At 31.0% G+C, this 16996-nt stretch overlaps 1 protein-coding gene across 1 annotated transcript in view; it reads left to right on the forward strand.

Annotated features, from left to right (window-relative positions):
* The window catches only part of LOC129231176 (mitogen-activated protein kinase kinase kinase 13-A-like), a 58011-nt gene that overhangs the window by 5208 nt on the left and 35807 nt on the right, over window positions 1–16996 (forward strand). The window contains 2 exon segments of the mRNA XM_054865423.1: window positions 9195–9339; window positions 13434–13732. Coding sequence (XP_054721398.1) covers window positions 9215–9339; window positions 13434–13732 — 424 coding nt within the window. The 5' untranslated portion in view covers window positions 9195–9214.

Consider the following 16996-nt stretch of genomic DNA (forward strand, 5'->3'; position numbering starts at 1 on the left):
TTTGTATAGAGTTTCCGCCCCTTACTTTAAGTGACATTGATATTTGTTGTTTGCAGTTATGACAATATATAAGTTAACTTTAATTTTTGTCATTCCCCTGTCGTCCTTCCCCTGTAAAACGTAAGGGAAACAAATAACCACAATAACTACTTTTTGGACACCACGACATTGGATCTTTTTCAATTTTATAAAAGTAGTGTTTTCTTTTTCCACATAAATTATAATATCGTCAGTAAAACACATTATTTCCTCTAAGTGTCATTCCCCTGGCACAGTGAATGCCATTCCTTGCCCTGTCCAAATTGCGCTGTTTAGGGAAAATGACCCATAAACATTTATCAAAAAAAAAAAACTTTTAATCCAAAATAGCAAAAAAAAAATTGCATGCTCGTATTTTGGTGTTTCAAGGAACACCTTTTTAAATGCATGGAGCGATTACTTCCATTAGGGGGGGGGGGCTCACTTCTTTTTGCAATAAAAAAATAGGTTCATTGCAACCTCAAAACACATGTCTGTAATATTCATTGCTGTCCTGCCCTTGTTGGTGTTAGAAAGAAAGAAACGCACAATCATGATGTATCGCTACATTGCAATGTAAGGTGGGCGATGCATCACGATGTGGAAACTCCTACATCGTTCAACCCCATGACTCCATAACAGGGACTCTGGATATAATAATTATGCTGTTGGTATATTTGCATGTACTGCCGTGTGCAGGTAAATGGCAGTAACAGCAGATTTTTTGATTTTTATTTTTTTTGCATTTTTGAAATCTTTATTACTATAGTTTTATGGTACAAAAATTTTTATTTTGTTGCCGCAGAAAAAAAAGCATTTTTTTATCAGTGGTAATTAGCAGTAACTTCTTTTTTAGCAATATTTTGCAGGAAGTCGGCAGTATATACTTACTGCTCTTTACCTGCCCACGGAAGAAAGGAAACTTTCTCCTGTGATCTGGTAAACGGCAATAACTGCTTTTGTCGCTACATTTTGCAAGTAATTGGCAGAATGTACTTATTGCTCTTTACCTGCCCACGTCAGAACGGAAACTTTCTCCCGTGGGCAGGTAAATGGCAGTAACTGCAAATTTTTTGGTTTTCATGAAATTTTTTGCCCATGATCGTTCTGCCGCAGGAGGGTAAATGGCAGTAACTGCAAATTTTCCTTTTTTTTGGCATTTTTAAAATCTATTTCTTTAGTTTTATGGTGCAAACATGTTTATTTGGTTAGCGCTAAATTAAAAGCATTTTTTTTGTCAATGGTGATCAGCAATAACTGATATTATCGCTACATTATGCAGGTACTTACTGCTCTGTACCTGCCTATAACCATTGTCCGGGGAATGGAACATAAATGAATCGCCGCCAAAACTTGAACCAAGATGCATAAACAGTTTTCGCGATTGCTTTTTAGCTCAACTAAGCACTAGCAGTAATGCCCCGATGGGAGATCATTGTGTGACCTCTCAAAAATTTCCTTGATTCGGGAAATTTAGAGAAAATATTGTATTTTTTAAAATGATTCCTAGTGGCTTCTCATTAGACGTAGGTTTGCATTCCGTTCCAGGTCGTATTTTATCAGTCGGCAAAATTTGGGAATTACCGCCTCTCGTCCTTGAGCGCAAGAGATACTTAAAAGTGGGAGATACTTGGGGAAAATACAGTGAAACTTCGATAACTCGAACTTGCAGGGAACGCGAAAAAAATTCGAGTTATCGAAAATTTGACTTATCGAAAACAAAACCAAAACTATAGAAGAAAAAGAAAATGATACCACTAAAACTCAAAAAATTTATAACATGCTCAAAAAAGTGATAAAATAATGTACCAGTGATACTATATACATACATGACATAATTAACATATAATTGTAAGAATTAAAGAATTTATGTAGGTTGGAAAACAAATTTAAATTTGTATGCATAATGAACAACTTTTTAACTTACCAAAAGATACATAGGTATCATTTTTTTAAAAAATCTGTAATCAAACATTGCTTTTGCGCGGATATTTGTTCTTTCACTAAATAATCTTCGGATACTTTTAATGCGTCAAAGAGAGAGTCTGGAACATTCGGACGCGATTCTACAAAAACGCGCAATATATCTGCTGCTCGTTTTGCATCTTGAATCGAAGGTAATTTTATCACTGGCTCAAATACTTCTACCTCTTCATCACCAGAATCTTTTTCGCTTTTTTCCGTTATGCTTGATAAAATTTCTTCATCTGTCGGGTATTCAGTCACTAAAACTCCGTCATCAACTGACACAAAATCCATAAAATCTCTGTCGGTAGGAATGTTCATTTTATTTTGTAAAACGCTCCATTCACTTTGAAAATTTATATCGTCCATATTTTCGTCTTCTTCGTATTCATTATCTAGCTCCAAACAAGATGTATCTTTTACAAAACCAGCCTTTTTAAAACAGTTAACAATTGTCTGTTGTGTAACATCACTCCATGCTTTCCGCAGTTCCCGGAGACTGTCGAGCAGAGTAATGCAAGGAACCGAATTCTCTTCCAGACACTGTAGAATTTTTAATACAACACGTTTTCTGTAGTGAACCTTTAAATTTTTTATGATGCCCTGATCCATAGGCTGCATGATAGAAGTTGTGTTCGGAGGAAGAAATTCCAATTTAATTGCAGTTAAGTTATTTGCCGCTGCCTTGGGATGTGCAGGGCAATTATCAATAAACATTACAATTTTTCTTCCAGCTGAGATAAATTTATTATCTATTTTTTTAAGCCAAGAATTGAACACCTCTGAAGACATCCAGGCTTTACTATTGCTTGTGTAATCGACTGGCAAAGACTTGACGCTGTTAAAGCATCTCGGCTTCTTAGCCTTACCTATTACAAGCAAAGGCAGCTTCTCCGTGCCTGACATATTGCTTGCTACCATAACAGTTATGCGTTCTTTGCTCCGCTTTCCACCCGAACATGTGTCACCTTTTATAGTAAAAGTTTTGTCAGGGAGACATTTGAAAAAAAGTCCCGTCTCATCTGCATTAAAAATATCATTTTCATTGTACTCCATTAGAATAGTTTTTAATACTTTTTCTTTCCATTCTTCGCAAATTTTTTCATCCACTACTGCGCTTTCGCCACAAATGGTTCGGTACACAATGTTGTGTCGAGTTTTAAATTTGTCTAGCCAACCTGCGCTAGCTTCAAAATTTGAAATGCCGATATTTTTTGCGAAAGTTTCTGCTTTTTCACGTATGATTGGTCCAGATAACGGAACATTTTTCTCTCTCGCTACTAGCATCCACTTTACTAAGGCCTCTTCAAGCTCTGGATACCTTCCATCCTTAAGGCGTTTTCTTTTTGCATTAAATTTTTCGTCAGCAACCGCTTGGAGGTAGACATTTCGGTTTTTTAAAATTGTTGAAAGCGTACTTGGAGGCACACCAAACTTCAATGCAATGTCCTTCTTTTTTGCTATGCCTAAATCGACTTCTTTGATCAGCTCAACTTTTTCTTGCAAATTTAAAATTTTAAGTTTTCTCTTAGCCATTTTTTTTTAAGGTCTAAACTTTGAGGGATAAGCGAGACAGCCCCTCAATCAAACGCTTTCTTTAACACATAAAGAAAAACAGCAAATTTAGAACGACCTTACAGCTTTGTAGAACAAAACGCTAATTCGAGAAAGAATCCCTTCTGTCGAGACAACAGTCCCCGCCCGACCTTTTTTCCCCAAAAGTGGATATTTCAGTCCTAAATGTACCCCCCCCCCCTTTCTCTATTTTTTTCTGTCTCGGGCTCCGCAAAGTCAGAGCTTTGGTTTCCCCCTGTGCAGATTTTTCTTTTTAAGAAAAAAAAAATGAAGCAAACAATACCTTTAGGAAAAAAAAGATAAAACATTTACAAGGTTACCTACAAAATATCGAATTCCTATTTATTAGATCTACTTGGTCTAGACGCCTTTTGATGCAATGCAGTGGCGCCAGCTTTTTTCTTTTTGTTCATACTAGAAGAAAAAAAACGATTTCGACTTATAGAGTTACATTAGCATGGAAAATTTGACAAGGTCAGGGGGAAAAATTCGGCTCATCGAATATTTCGACTCAACGAAATTCGGTTTATCGAAAATAATTAACATGCATTCTCCGTTCAGTTGGACGGGAATTAATAACCACTTCGGCTTGTCGAAGTTTTCGACTCATCGAAGTTCGACTTATCGAAGTTTCACTGTAATCACTTTATTTCAAATGAAGTCGAAGAAAACGTTTTGTAATTTCACTGCCCTCAAACATTTAAAAAAAAAACTTCGATTCTTCATATCCGTGTTCTAAAAACAATAAAACAAAATTACTTTTTGCTAATATACAGCTATAGAAGATAACATACGAGTAAACACAAGTAATGCTTGGCATACGATAAATAAACATGTAGCAACAGAACGATTCTGTTCCATTTGTTTTGTTCTGGCGCATACGATATTTTTCTCAATTTTTAATTACTAAGCTGCTGCACTTTTAGTAGTTCGATAAGAGCCGTTGTTAACACACGAAGCATTTCTTTTGCCTTAATTTTCATGAAGATTTATTGCTTTATTGCAAAGTGTGGAACATTAAGCGATTTGTGGTAGTTTTACAAATGCCTAAAGAATTCTGGTTGCCAAGTGACAACGCAGGAACATAAAAGAATTTTCGACAATGCCGTAAGCAATCAAAACGTATGCCTTGTCGACTATTCGTTGTCAGTATTTGAATTTTGAGTAAATGTATTTGATCTTCACGATTTTGAACATGTTGTGACTTCCGCCAACAACAAAATGACAGTCATCAGCATGATTACAAATGACTTCCGTGGTTTCCCTGCAGGACAATCTCAGTGTAAACTGAAATCCATGTCATGACCGTACATAGAGGACATCGTCAAAGTTGAGTTTGCCAAGGTTCTCAGAATTTCTTTTACAAAGTGGATCATGAACATAATCAGTTCAAGGAATTTGATTTCCTAAAAAAATAATTTTCAGCTGAAGACTTCTATAACTGTCCCCCCTCCCCCATTCATCCGCTACTTTGAGGAATTCCAATTAAGAAGAAACATGACAGAAGATTTAGTAGATACGCAAAAAATAAAACATCTACCAAAGTTTTTTTCTATTCAGTGTTTAAAAAGGTAAAACACAACAATGAGTTCGTTGTAGCAAGGGCTGTTTAAATCAGCAAGTGTATTTGGTATCTGAGGAGGTACATAAATGTATTTTGGATTAAATTTATATCAAGTAGATGTAGGTCAATACCCTATTTAAATTGTCTTCTTTAATAATAAATTTATAACCAACATATATATATATACATATATATTTATTAATTTATTTTTATAATGGCATAAAAACATTTGTAAAAAAATAAATTTTTATTTCATTTTTAAGTTACATTTCATTTATTTATATTAAATTTATTCCAAGTGTATACACGGTATTTATTTATATTTTGAAATAAAATATATTATTTACTTTGCAATAAATATACTTTGTAATGACATATCTACTCCGTACTATGTTGAATTTTTAATTATTGGTCATTCAGTAGTACATTGTGCAGTTACTTCTGATTACCAGTCAAAAGTACATGAAAATTACTACTGCGAAGAGCAGGTAAACGGCAGTATCTGCTTTAATCAAAATTTTGATTGCACTATTAAAATGAAACAAACTACCCAAAAAATATTTCTATATAAAAATATAGAATAGCCTAAAATCAAATTTCAATATTTAATTGATGTTTGTGGGAAATCAAAAACGTGTTTCTCCGAATATCTCAAAAACTCATTTTTGTAGATACTGCCGTTTACCTGCACACGGCAGTGTAGTCTGCTTTAGTCTTGGTTTAAGGGCCATGACTTACTGGTTAATAGCTCATTGAATAGTTGAATATAGGGTAAGTTGGCCAATTTAGTTCGTTTTTTTTTGTAATTCTATCTAAAGTGAAACCAAAGTCGAAATTTCATGTTGCTGTATTATGCATCATTTTAAAGCTTAAAATCTTTATTTTCAGAATACCTTTTGCATTGGTTTTCTAATAAAAGTTATATAGTATCTTATTTCCCCTAGTTGGAAGTATGATATTCAGGTTTTCATAACAATGAGAAAAAAATACCACATTTTTCAATGCTTATTTCTAACAGCAAAATAAAAACAAACAAAATTAATTGCAGTTCAGTGAAGCATTAAATGGGGAATGAATTACCAAAGTTTTGATGCAGAAAAATTACAAATTGCTCCTTTATTCGGATGACTTGTCATCCAAAAGCTCACATTTCTTGGCATTGAAAAAGATGTTCCTTGTAATACTGAAACACGTGTCTGCAGTAATTTGCTATTTTGTGCATCAAAATATAAGTAATTCATTCATTTAATTTTCAAGCACAAAAGTATTTATCATAGTGAAATAGGTTTAACACGTAAACGATGAACATGAAAAATCGGTTAGCGCAAAGTGATATATAGTGGTCCTTATAGTCTAACTGCGATTTAATACAAATCTTTTAACGTGAAAAATTATTTTGGTCCCTCAAGCTTTGTGTTAAATGTTTTTCACTGTATTAACATGATATGCAATAACACATTTATTTTAAACTTTTTTCAAAATAAAATTATGCAATTTGAATTTAGAGAACTAATATCAAATACCCCACCCTTGGCGACTTTTTCCTGTTGGCGCCAAGAAAGCATCACTAAGAAAACGATGTATGACGACATATGTCGTACATCCTTCTTAGCGATGCTTTTTTATCGCCAACAGGAAAAATTCAGATGAAAAAACATGATCAAAGCACGTCAGAACACAATCTATATAAAAACAACATAAAACCACAGCAAAAAAAAAATCGCGAATATATGCTTCAAAAATACCAGAAACTAGAAAGTTTTTGTACACAAAGAAAAATTAGCAGAAAGTATTTAAAATGTTTAAATCAACAAATTACTATAACAGCTCACCAACGAAAAATGTACCAATAGAAATAAAAACCATTTTCCAACATACATTTCATCGAACAAAAACTTTTCTCATACTCTGCTAAAAAAGAGCAAAGCGATTCAAATTGCAATGTTTAAAGTGGAAAACAACCCAAAATCAATAACTACTTCAGCCAAAAAAAGCTTAGTTACACAAATTTCAATGTATGAAAAGTAGAAATGTCTCAACAGAACATCCCAAACATAAACAATACAAAAATACCATACATTAATTTGCTATCCAGACATGCATTCAAGATATTTATTATATTTTACATAAAATAACACCTGCATATTTTTATAAAATGCTAGAGTCAACTTATTTTCAGAAATTCAGTACCTAAAGGAGGCACGTTTATAGAATATGTCTAAATAATTTGTTTACATACAGTAAAAATAATGTTAAAACTACAAGAAACCCTCAAGATTTTGTAAAGACAAAGAATTTCGGAAGTGAGAACTTTTTTTTTAAATTATATAAAAAAAAAACTTGCCTTTTTATGGTATAAATCCTTATACTCGGTCTGAAACAAAACAACATATGACTATGGCACCTTACAGATACTCACTAAGTTGGAGTTTACTTTTAATTAACGTTCAAGTTTGAAAAAACTGGCATTTTCTATTATTTATTCATCAAAAGACAACTACTGAATTTAAACTAACACAAAATAAGCTTTCTTGTAAGGTATATTGCACGAAAAAACAAAAATCTTTCCTGCGTGAAACCGATAACAAGTAAACAAGTTTGAACAGATCTAAGATTATCTTCGGGTTGCCAAACACAGGTTAGTTTCTGCAGGGATGCCATGCTTAAAAAATTGTCGCTTCATTCGCGAGAAAAATATTTCAATTTTGTGCAAAAAATCGGATGTCACCAAATGGGGGGGGGGGGGGGGGATATATCACATCTGGTACCGAATTTAGAAAAGATGAATATTTTAAGTGTTATATCCGTAACAAATATTTAGCAGAGGTTTCAATTACTTCCTAAAAAATCCGAATTAAAAGAAACCCTTTATGGTCCTTTTAGCAATTCATCAGAGTAATTGTTTACATAGTTTAAAACATTGCAACATCTTTTGTTTTTGAAAAAATGGCATTACAGATGTAAGATTTTGTTTCAGACATAAAAAAGGTAGTAACGTTACATCCTTAAGACATGTATATTTCCTATTGAATTGAAAGACAAAGTACAGGATGGTCAATAAAACTATAGAGTATGATATGTAATATAATATAACAAAACTTCTGGTATTCTGACTTTAAAATTTTTAAAATTGTTAGTAGATATTTAACTTTATTTTTTAAGATTGTTAAAATTCACATGTGTTCCTCTCAATGTAAGATATTTGTCCTTCGAATGATGCAATAATTTCAATTGGTATTTTTAATTGTACATTAGCAGTTAACAGTGGCGTAGCTAGACCCGACTTTCGGGGGGGGGGTTACTTCTTTTATATATATATAATATATATATATATATATATATATATAATATATAATATATATATATATATATATATATATATATATATATATATATATATATATATATATAATCGCTTGGAATTTTTTCCTTTTCTTTTTTTTTTTCTTTCTCTTCTCTCTTCTTTTTCTCCTTTTTTTTTTGAGACTAACGTTTCGGGGGGGGGGTTGTCCCCAAAAAACCCCCCCTTAGCTACGCCCCTGGCAGTTAATGCTTAATAACTTGTGTATAAATATTCTAGAATGAAAGTTTCCATTAATTTCACAAACACTGTTTCATCACTGCAAATGAAATTTAAAGAATAAAAAAAAATGTGACACAGGAAAATAGTGTTTTCCCAAGTGAATTTTTGGAAAAATTAACCAATCATTTAACAAGATAAAATCAAAATTGTTTTATGTGTAATTTTTTATACCCTGTTACCCATCTAGTTTAAATGTATGCAAGTGTTGTGGATCTTTCTAATGCTATTGCATACACTAATAATATAGTTTTTTACTTACTTGGGATTATCCAAGAATTTGCTTATCCATGGTTGCCATGCTACCCTATTCGAATCGTTAGTTTACTGTATTATATTGGCAGTCATTTTAAATGTTCTCTAGTTCTCATTGAATTATTTTTTTTTATTGTTTTATTAAGTCAAAGATATCTTTCTCCCTTTGGGGGGAGTTTTTTTACTTTCTTAAATGTTTTGCTGTCAATATTTTAAAGATATTTTTCTTTTGTTTAGGTTCATCTTGAAGCAATAAAATGCGCACATCATTTAGCATATCTGACCTCAGAAGTGCTAAGTTCCTTCAAAGTTTGAACTTGAATGAAAAGACTCAGTGCCTTACTATATATCGCAATGGCAATAAAACAGGTTTTGGAGGAAGGTAAGTTGTTAAAAATCGATCTTTACTAATCTCCAAATGGGATGATTTTATGGAAAGTTATTAGCTTCAGTTGGTTTTAGAGTAGATCAGGTAAATAAACCTATACTTTGATACTTAAGTTGAAACAAAAATGTGCTGCCGTTAAAGGAGTTGTATCTAAATAAATTTAATATTTTCCTCATGGCTAGGCCAGCATGCAACTCATAACTTTTTTGCATGTATTTGCTTTGCTTTAAAAGACTGGGCTAGAATTAGGGATGCACCAGATAGTGATTTTCCCAGAAACCAGATTTCGGATAGCAAGTGTCTTTGTCTACCAGCTCAACAGTTGCTTTTAGTTACCTTACATGCTCTTTTCTTTTTTTTTCTTTATGTAATGCTTCTTCAAAACAGAAAATACAACAAGCAAATGGAGCAAGCTATATTTTGTGAAGCACATGTTCCAATTTTGCATATTTTTAAATCGAGTTTTTACTCAGTCAAGGTAAAACTAGAGAAAAATCATTCCCAATAATAAGGATTTTTTTTTTTTTTTAAATCATAAAAGTTGTTTTTATCTTCAAAATAGATCAAAATTTCACAGACTGAAAAATATTAGTAAGACTAGAAAATTCTAGAAAACATGCATTTTTATGGTTCAAATTAAAGAGAAATTTAACAATATAAGAATTGTGATGAATGCATTAATCATTACATGGGTAAAAGAACTCAAATATCATTTACTCGCATAGTAAAGTGCCAAAGGTCATAATTGTAAAGTGATGAGATTTGCCCAAAAATATTTCTTAAAAATACATAAAACGGTACGTTAAATTTTTAAAAATCAAGAAATTCATTTGGAGCAAAATTTTAGGTTTTTGTAATTAGATTGAAGCAGACAGGCCGTCCGTATGGACTGTGGCGTCAAAATCCTGATGGTAAAAAGGGGGTGATAAGCTGTTAGAATGAGAATGTCAGTTTTTCTACCCACAAAACCCCTCCATAGATTCATTTGTTCTATTGTCCTCAGATTTAACAGAACCTGAAGGAAAGAAAGGAAAGATAATTTTAAGGTAGAGAAAAAACTTTAGGGCCACTGATTTATAGAATAAAAATAAGGAACTTGTGAGGAGATAATAGTAAAACTCGTGAGTTTTAGGGCCCTTATCTTCAAAAGCAAGAGTTTGGAAAGAGCATATGAACCCTGATATGATCAAACACCAAGGAAACTGGTTTAAACATGATGCTACTACCCATTTATACTTTCCCAGAATCCTCCATGAACAGTATCAACAAGTGAGATTTTATTAAAATGTAATATCGAGTTGTACCAAGAAAGGACATTCCAGCTTTGTCCCTTCTGTTACACATCCATGTCCACTGTGTTAGGGCTATATTTCTTCTAATTAGTAAAAAATCAATTTCTGGAAAGGTTTTGATTTTAAAAAAATAAAAATATTCATTTAATGAAGAAAATCACTGCACGCATATACTCAAAAAACTATGTTAAAAATCATTATATTTTAAACAGTTATTGCTGTTTTAAAAAACAGCATTTTTAAAGTGAAAAATTAAAATTAGAAATGTTTTTTATTCATCTCAAATTTTAAACATAACTATGCATGTCTGTCAAAAACACACTCAATCCAGAAACTTCAATAAATTTCCTTCAAGATAATATCCAACATAAGGGAATTGCTTCAGTTAAAAAAAACATGTTGTGGTTTCAATTCAGGTGGAATGACAGTACAAAAATGAAAAAACTCGATAAGTAAAATAATTTGAGCATTGCATTTTAATAAGGCTACAATAATGAAATTTAATATTTAAAAAAATGAAATAGTTTTTTTTTTTTTTTTTTTTTGTAGGTACAATAATAATGTGTGTAAATTATTTTTTTAAACTAATCTTTAGCTAAAATAGCTTATTAAAAGATTTGAAAGATTTCCCACACCCCTAAATATTCTATGTCATTCAGAAGAGCTTTTTTAGAGATTAAGTTTCTTTCAATTTTCTCAATTTATTAAAGCATCAAATATAAGAGTTTCTAATTAAGTGAAACTCCTAGGATAAACTCATTTCATGTGCAGAGTTGAAAAGCAAATTGTTACTACAGCACACGAATTTGAAAACTACTTTTCAAACATTGAAAATGGCCGTTTTGCTATGTTCAGGAGCCCCTTAGGACCTATAGCTGTGAAATTTGGTACAAATTAGTTTAGTCTTTAGGGGAGGACTTTGAAGCATTTTTTTAAAATAATTTTGTTACAAGTGTATTTATTAAGAGCTCTGTTTAACTTCTGTATTTGGAGTGTTATTCTAATATTTCTCTAATTATAATGAGCTCTTTACTAAAATTTTATTTTCTGTAGGAATGGGAAAGGGGTTTTTATTTTAATTAAATTGTTTTATAAAGCATTTAAGAATGTCATTATGTATGTATCAAACAATTCTCATTATTCTTGTAATAATTTTCCAAACCTGTAGAGTTCAGGTTTTTTTTCCTGACACTTTCATGTCTGAATATTTATTTTTTTAAATAATTTTTTTATGAAAATTAGTATAAAGTTTCAAATAAATAAAGATTTTAAAGATTAAGATGCTTTTATGTTCATTTTTATTAATTTTTTTAGTTCTGTTGTAGATTTTCTTAACAAACTTAACTGAAATATTATGTAATCAAAGTATTTCCTATAATTTGCAAAATCCTATAATGCACAGAAAGTTGTCTTAAGCATCGCTGCATACAGTGAGTTCATTGCATATGTGTTAATGCGATGTGATAAAATAAACTTATTTTCTTTGTGTGGTTTTGTTGTATTGGTGTTTCCTGTAAAATTAAAAAAGAAAAAAAAACTAAAAGGGGTATTCTAGTCTAGAAATTAAAAAAAAAAAATAAAAATAATTTTCTCTTTATATTTTCAAAGTTTAGACCTTTAAGAAACTGCCTCTAAGAGAACTTACGGAAATCTGAATTATTTTCAGAGTTATAGTTATTTTTTTTTAAGATAAAGAAAAAGCCAGCAAACAAGATCAACAGAGTGACAAATGCTCCGAGGTTCGAGCTTCCGAAACTTCAAAAGAAGGCAGAACTGCTCTTATGGCTGAAAGATCTGCCAAAAAATGTAGCTTTTGAGGTGTAGGAAGAAACAATGTATGAGGCAGGGTTGGCTGTTCAAAAAAATATAAGTATTGCCTACTATGGAATCACTCAGACTGACCGAAATGCGACTGCAAACTTGAAACCCGTTTTTCTCAAAACTTTTTTTCAATACGGTTGACAAGGTATCTCAAATTCTAATGCAACGATTTATTTGAAATTTGGTACAGGCTTTCTTAATACTGTCAATTCTGTCTCCACATAGGGGTTTCTGTATTTTTGTTTTTTTACTATTTTTAGAAAATTACTAATGTAGAAAAAAATGAGGCAAAAATGACACCATTTTATTCATTTTTTTTTCTGCCCAAATCGGTTATGTCTAGACAATTGGATTTTATGTTCTTGTTTAATAAGAGTCGATCTTAATTTCATGTTTCAAATCACCAGGAGGGTTGAAATCTTGTCAACCAGAAGACACCTTTTTTTTTTCTGAGTCCCCACTTTGCTGGCCTCTACTGATTTCAATTTTGAATTTTTTTCCCCACTATTATATACATTTTTATACTTCTCAAGTATCAATACAAAACTGACAAAAAATTGATACAAAAATGGTAATAGTGTTTTTTTTATTACCCCCACAAAATCGCCTCAAAATTGAGCCTCTTGACTCCCTTAAACTGGTTTTAATTTTATAACATGTTTTAAAAGCTCTAAAAAAGACTCCACGTAACAGAATTTTAAATCTTTTTTTTTTTTTTTTGAAGTTTATCATTTTTTAAGTTCACTAGTTTTAAAAAAGTATAAAAATACTCTGAATAACTAACTTACTATGTCCCTTAAAAATCACCAAATTTACTAAATGAGGTCTGTAGTTGTCCTGTTACGGTCAGAGAATTTATATCCAATGATGAACCAAAATGTATCTGGACTCTTAAAAAAGAACAATTTTATCTATGTTGTCATTTTTAGAATTTCTGATATTTGTGGCCTAATGACTTTACCTTTACTTTTCTAGCTTACTACATTTACCTGTAACTTCATCAAATGAAAAGGATATTGCTTGCACTGACCTGACAGCATCCGACACTGTAATGCGAGTGTCAAATGCTATCTTTGGTTCGTCCACTATGCTTCAATCACCTGGAAATCAAATTGTTTCTTTGTCTCAACATAAAGATTTGGATGTAAACCACAGTGATACTGGACAAAAATCATCAAAAGACAGTGGACAAAGATGGTTTGATGGACTATTGCGTTGTTTAAGACCAGTGTGGACTGTTTTGGGAAAAACTACAGCTCATGAACTAAAAGAAGGTAGATATTAATATCTAATTCAATAATAATAATAGAAAAAGAAAATAAACAAATAGTTTATATGCTAATTAAATGTACTGCATTATTATAACACATAAAATTAAACTTTATTTTCTGCATTTAAATTAGTTACCTAAACTAAGATCAGTGTGGTGACAGAACCGGGAAATCAGGAAAAAGTGAGGGAACTTTATTAATCAGGAAAATATCAGGAAATTTTTAAAAAATAACAAATTCAGGGAAAATTGATCAAATGAAAATGAAACATTTGACTTTGCTTTGCAAAATTAGCTTGGGAAAAGGGGGGGGGGGATAGTGTGGACAAATTTACATTTTTGGCAAAAACATATACCAAATACTGTTTTTAACCTATGGCATTCTTTACAATAATTTGCACTTTTGAACTTATTTAAAATAATATATTACAACATTTGGCATAATAGTCATTTAATAATTTTTTTTTTAAAAAGGGTTGTTTTTGTCCACATTAGCCCCATGACATGGGGCTCGTGTGGACAAGCTAGAATACTAATTAAACAATGTAAAGAGTGAATTTAAAAACATAAATAAATAAATTTAAACCTAAATAGTGAATTCCTTAGTCAATGCTATCCTTAATAAATTATTGTAATTAATAGTAAAAAGTTAATATATTAATTTGTAGCTATGAATTGTTTTATAATAAAGACATTTTTTCAAAAACAAATTAACATGTTTGAAAGCTATTCGCTTTTATTCAGTTAAAAAAAGGTTATTTTAATGCTGAAGAGAATTCTTTTTCTACTTTACATTATAATTAAAAAATCATTGTTAAACTTTATGTAAAATACAGAGTGAAATATACTACCGGTAACATCTGGTGGCAGTAGTTTTGCTACAATTTCAGTTCACGATATTTGGGACTTATCTTTTAGATTGGCCAAAAAATAAAATTTTCTATGCTTCAAAGAACCATTTTGTCCACCCTTTTTCCGTAAGAATTGTAAACTGAAATCAGTTCATCCGTATATAGCTTCCACTCGTCAACATAGTGCAAAATACATTTTTTTTTTATTTTATAAACTTGACCAATACAAAGTTATTAAGGCTTATGTCATTGGTAATTTGTATTGAAAGAATAATACTTATGTGTGAAAATGATAGAATTTCTTGTAAATTGAAAATTTCCTTTCAATAATCAAGTTTATTCAGTAAAGAAAAACAAAAATAAAACTTGAAAATGTGCAAAAGCACACACAATGAATCCTTTCCAAATGTATCTGTCACTTTATGAAGCAATTGTAAACAGAAAACTCACATAATCTATTATGATAAATAAATACAGTCATTTGTAAAATAACTCGTCACTTTGCAAGAAGCAATCTTATTTTATAAATGAAACCCAAAATGTGAAGAAACAAGACATAGAATCCTTTGTAATTGAACCCATACTTAACAAAATTAATCTAATTAGGCAAATAACCTAAAATATATTTTCACTAACACAGTTTTTTTCTCCACTCAAAGCTGCAAGGCATTAGTTGGTGTAACGTGCATGTGTTCATAGTAGCCCCACCACCTATGTGTCCACTCTTACCCCATGAAGCAATTTTTTTCTTTTAAGCCTTTAATTATTAATGAAAATTATCCACAGTTGAACTGATTATCAAAAAATATATTCAATACATTTATTTGTAATATATAATCCCTTTTTACTTGAAATAATAAATTAAAATAGTCTTATATATATATATATATATATATATATATATATATATATATATATATATATATATATATATATATATATATATATATATATCATTGCTTCAGAGCTACACTAAGATATCTAATCCCAAGAATAACACTAAGATATCCTTTTGTAAATTGCTACTGAGCTGCCAAGTGTGTTGTCATAAAAGTGCATAAGGAGGTGCATTTTGGTATTGTCATTCTGCCTAAATTAACAGAGAAATTTTCGAAAAATAAATAACAGAATTATTCCAGATGTCCTCACTAACCCCTTGTCCATACTAGCCCCCTTCTAGTATGGACAAGGGGTTAGTGAGGACATCTACCGTTACTCCCTGTGCATTATTCGCCAATTATCTAGCTAAAAAAAATAAAATTAATGAGGTGCAGATTATATGCTTTGTGCATCTTTTCCCCTTAACGTCTAAGTACTGAATTTTGTTTTGTAAACCAGGATTAACTTCCAAAGACTGCTTCTGTGCCTGTAGGGTTGTTTACTTTATGTAGCTTAAATTTTCGTTTCACACATTCCATGCTACATAAAATAAACAACCCTATAGGCAAAGAAGAAACCCTCATTATTGCCTTAGCGCAGGGGATCTCAAACTTTCTGCTGTGGCACCTCGGGGTACCTCAGGAAGAGGAGAGGGGTGCCACAAAGTGTATGTGGTAACAATAGTGTGTATATAATAGAGATTGGTTAGGGAGCCATAAGAAAAACCAAATTCTTCAAAAGGTGTCGTGAATCGGAAAAGTTTGGGAACCCCTGTCTTAGTGCCCTTGCCTTTACTTATTGTCTTAAAGTAATTAGCATACTATAATCAGAATTTTAAGACAAAATCTTTATTTTTTTAGATTAATTTTGATCAAAGCTTAAAAATGATTGCTTCTTCCCATTTTTAATTTAATTAATACAATTGAATCTTAAATTAAAATTTACTTTTCTTTTTGCTATTGTATTATTTGCTCCGCAAATCATAGGAAGGGTTTTGTTTTTCTTCAGACTTTAAAAATTCTTTTCTTTTAAAACCAAAGTTGCATACAAATATGTTTTGAAATTAATCTTTTTTGAGTTTCAAAGCTGCATGTTACAAAAAGGACTAAGAGATTTTTTCCCCATAAATAATGAAGTTATTTGAAATTAAGTTACCTTGTGTACCTAAGTACTAAATATTTTAGTTATGTTTTATAGTTAAAATACTGTATTCATTCATTAAAACATAAGTTCTTGATTAGAGAATAGTGCCATATAAATGAGAGTCAAAAGGTTTCATTTTGTTTTATATTAAGTTTATTTGTATTTTAAATGCTTTGTAGGGTTAGTCAAGTGCATGCAGGATAAAATTCAGAAACAGTTCATTTAATTTACTTATTCAATTGTTTTATCACATCACTTACATTCAATTCCTTTACTAGTTATTTTATTAACATTCCTGCATTTAATAATTCCCTTATTTCTTCCTTCATTTACTTATTTTCTCATTCATTCACTATTTTATTGACTAATTTATATTTTCTCATTTATTAACTTAT

This window comes from Uloborus diversus, chromosome 10 (genome assembly GCF_026930045.1).
Source record: "Uloborus diversus isolate 005 chromosome 10, Udiv.v.3.1, whole genome shotgun sequence".
Classification (NCBI taxonomy): domain Eukaryota; kingdom Metazoa; phylum Arthropoda; class Arachnida; order Araneae; family Uloboridae; genus Uloborus; species Uloborus diversus.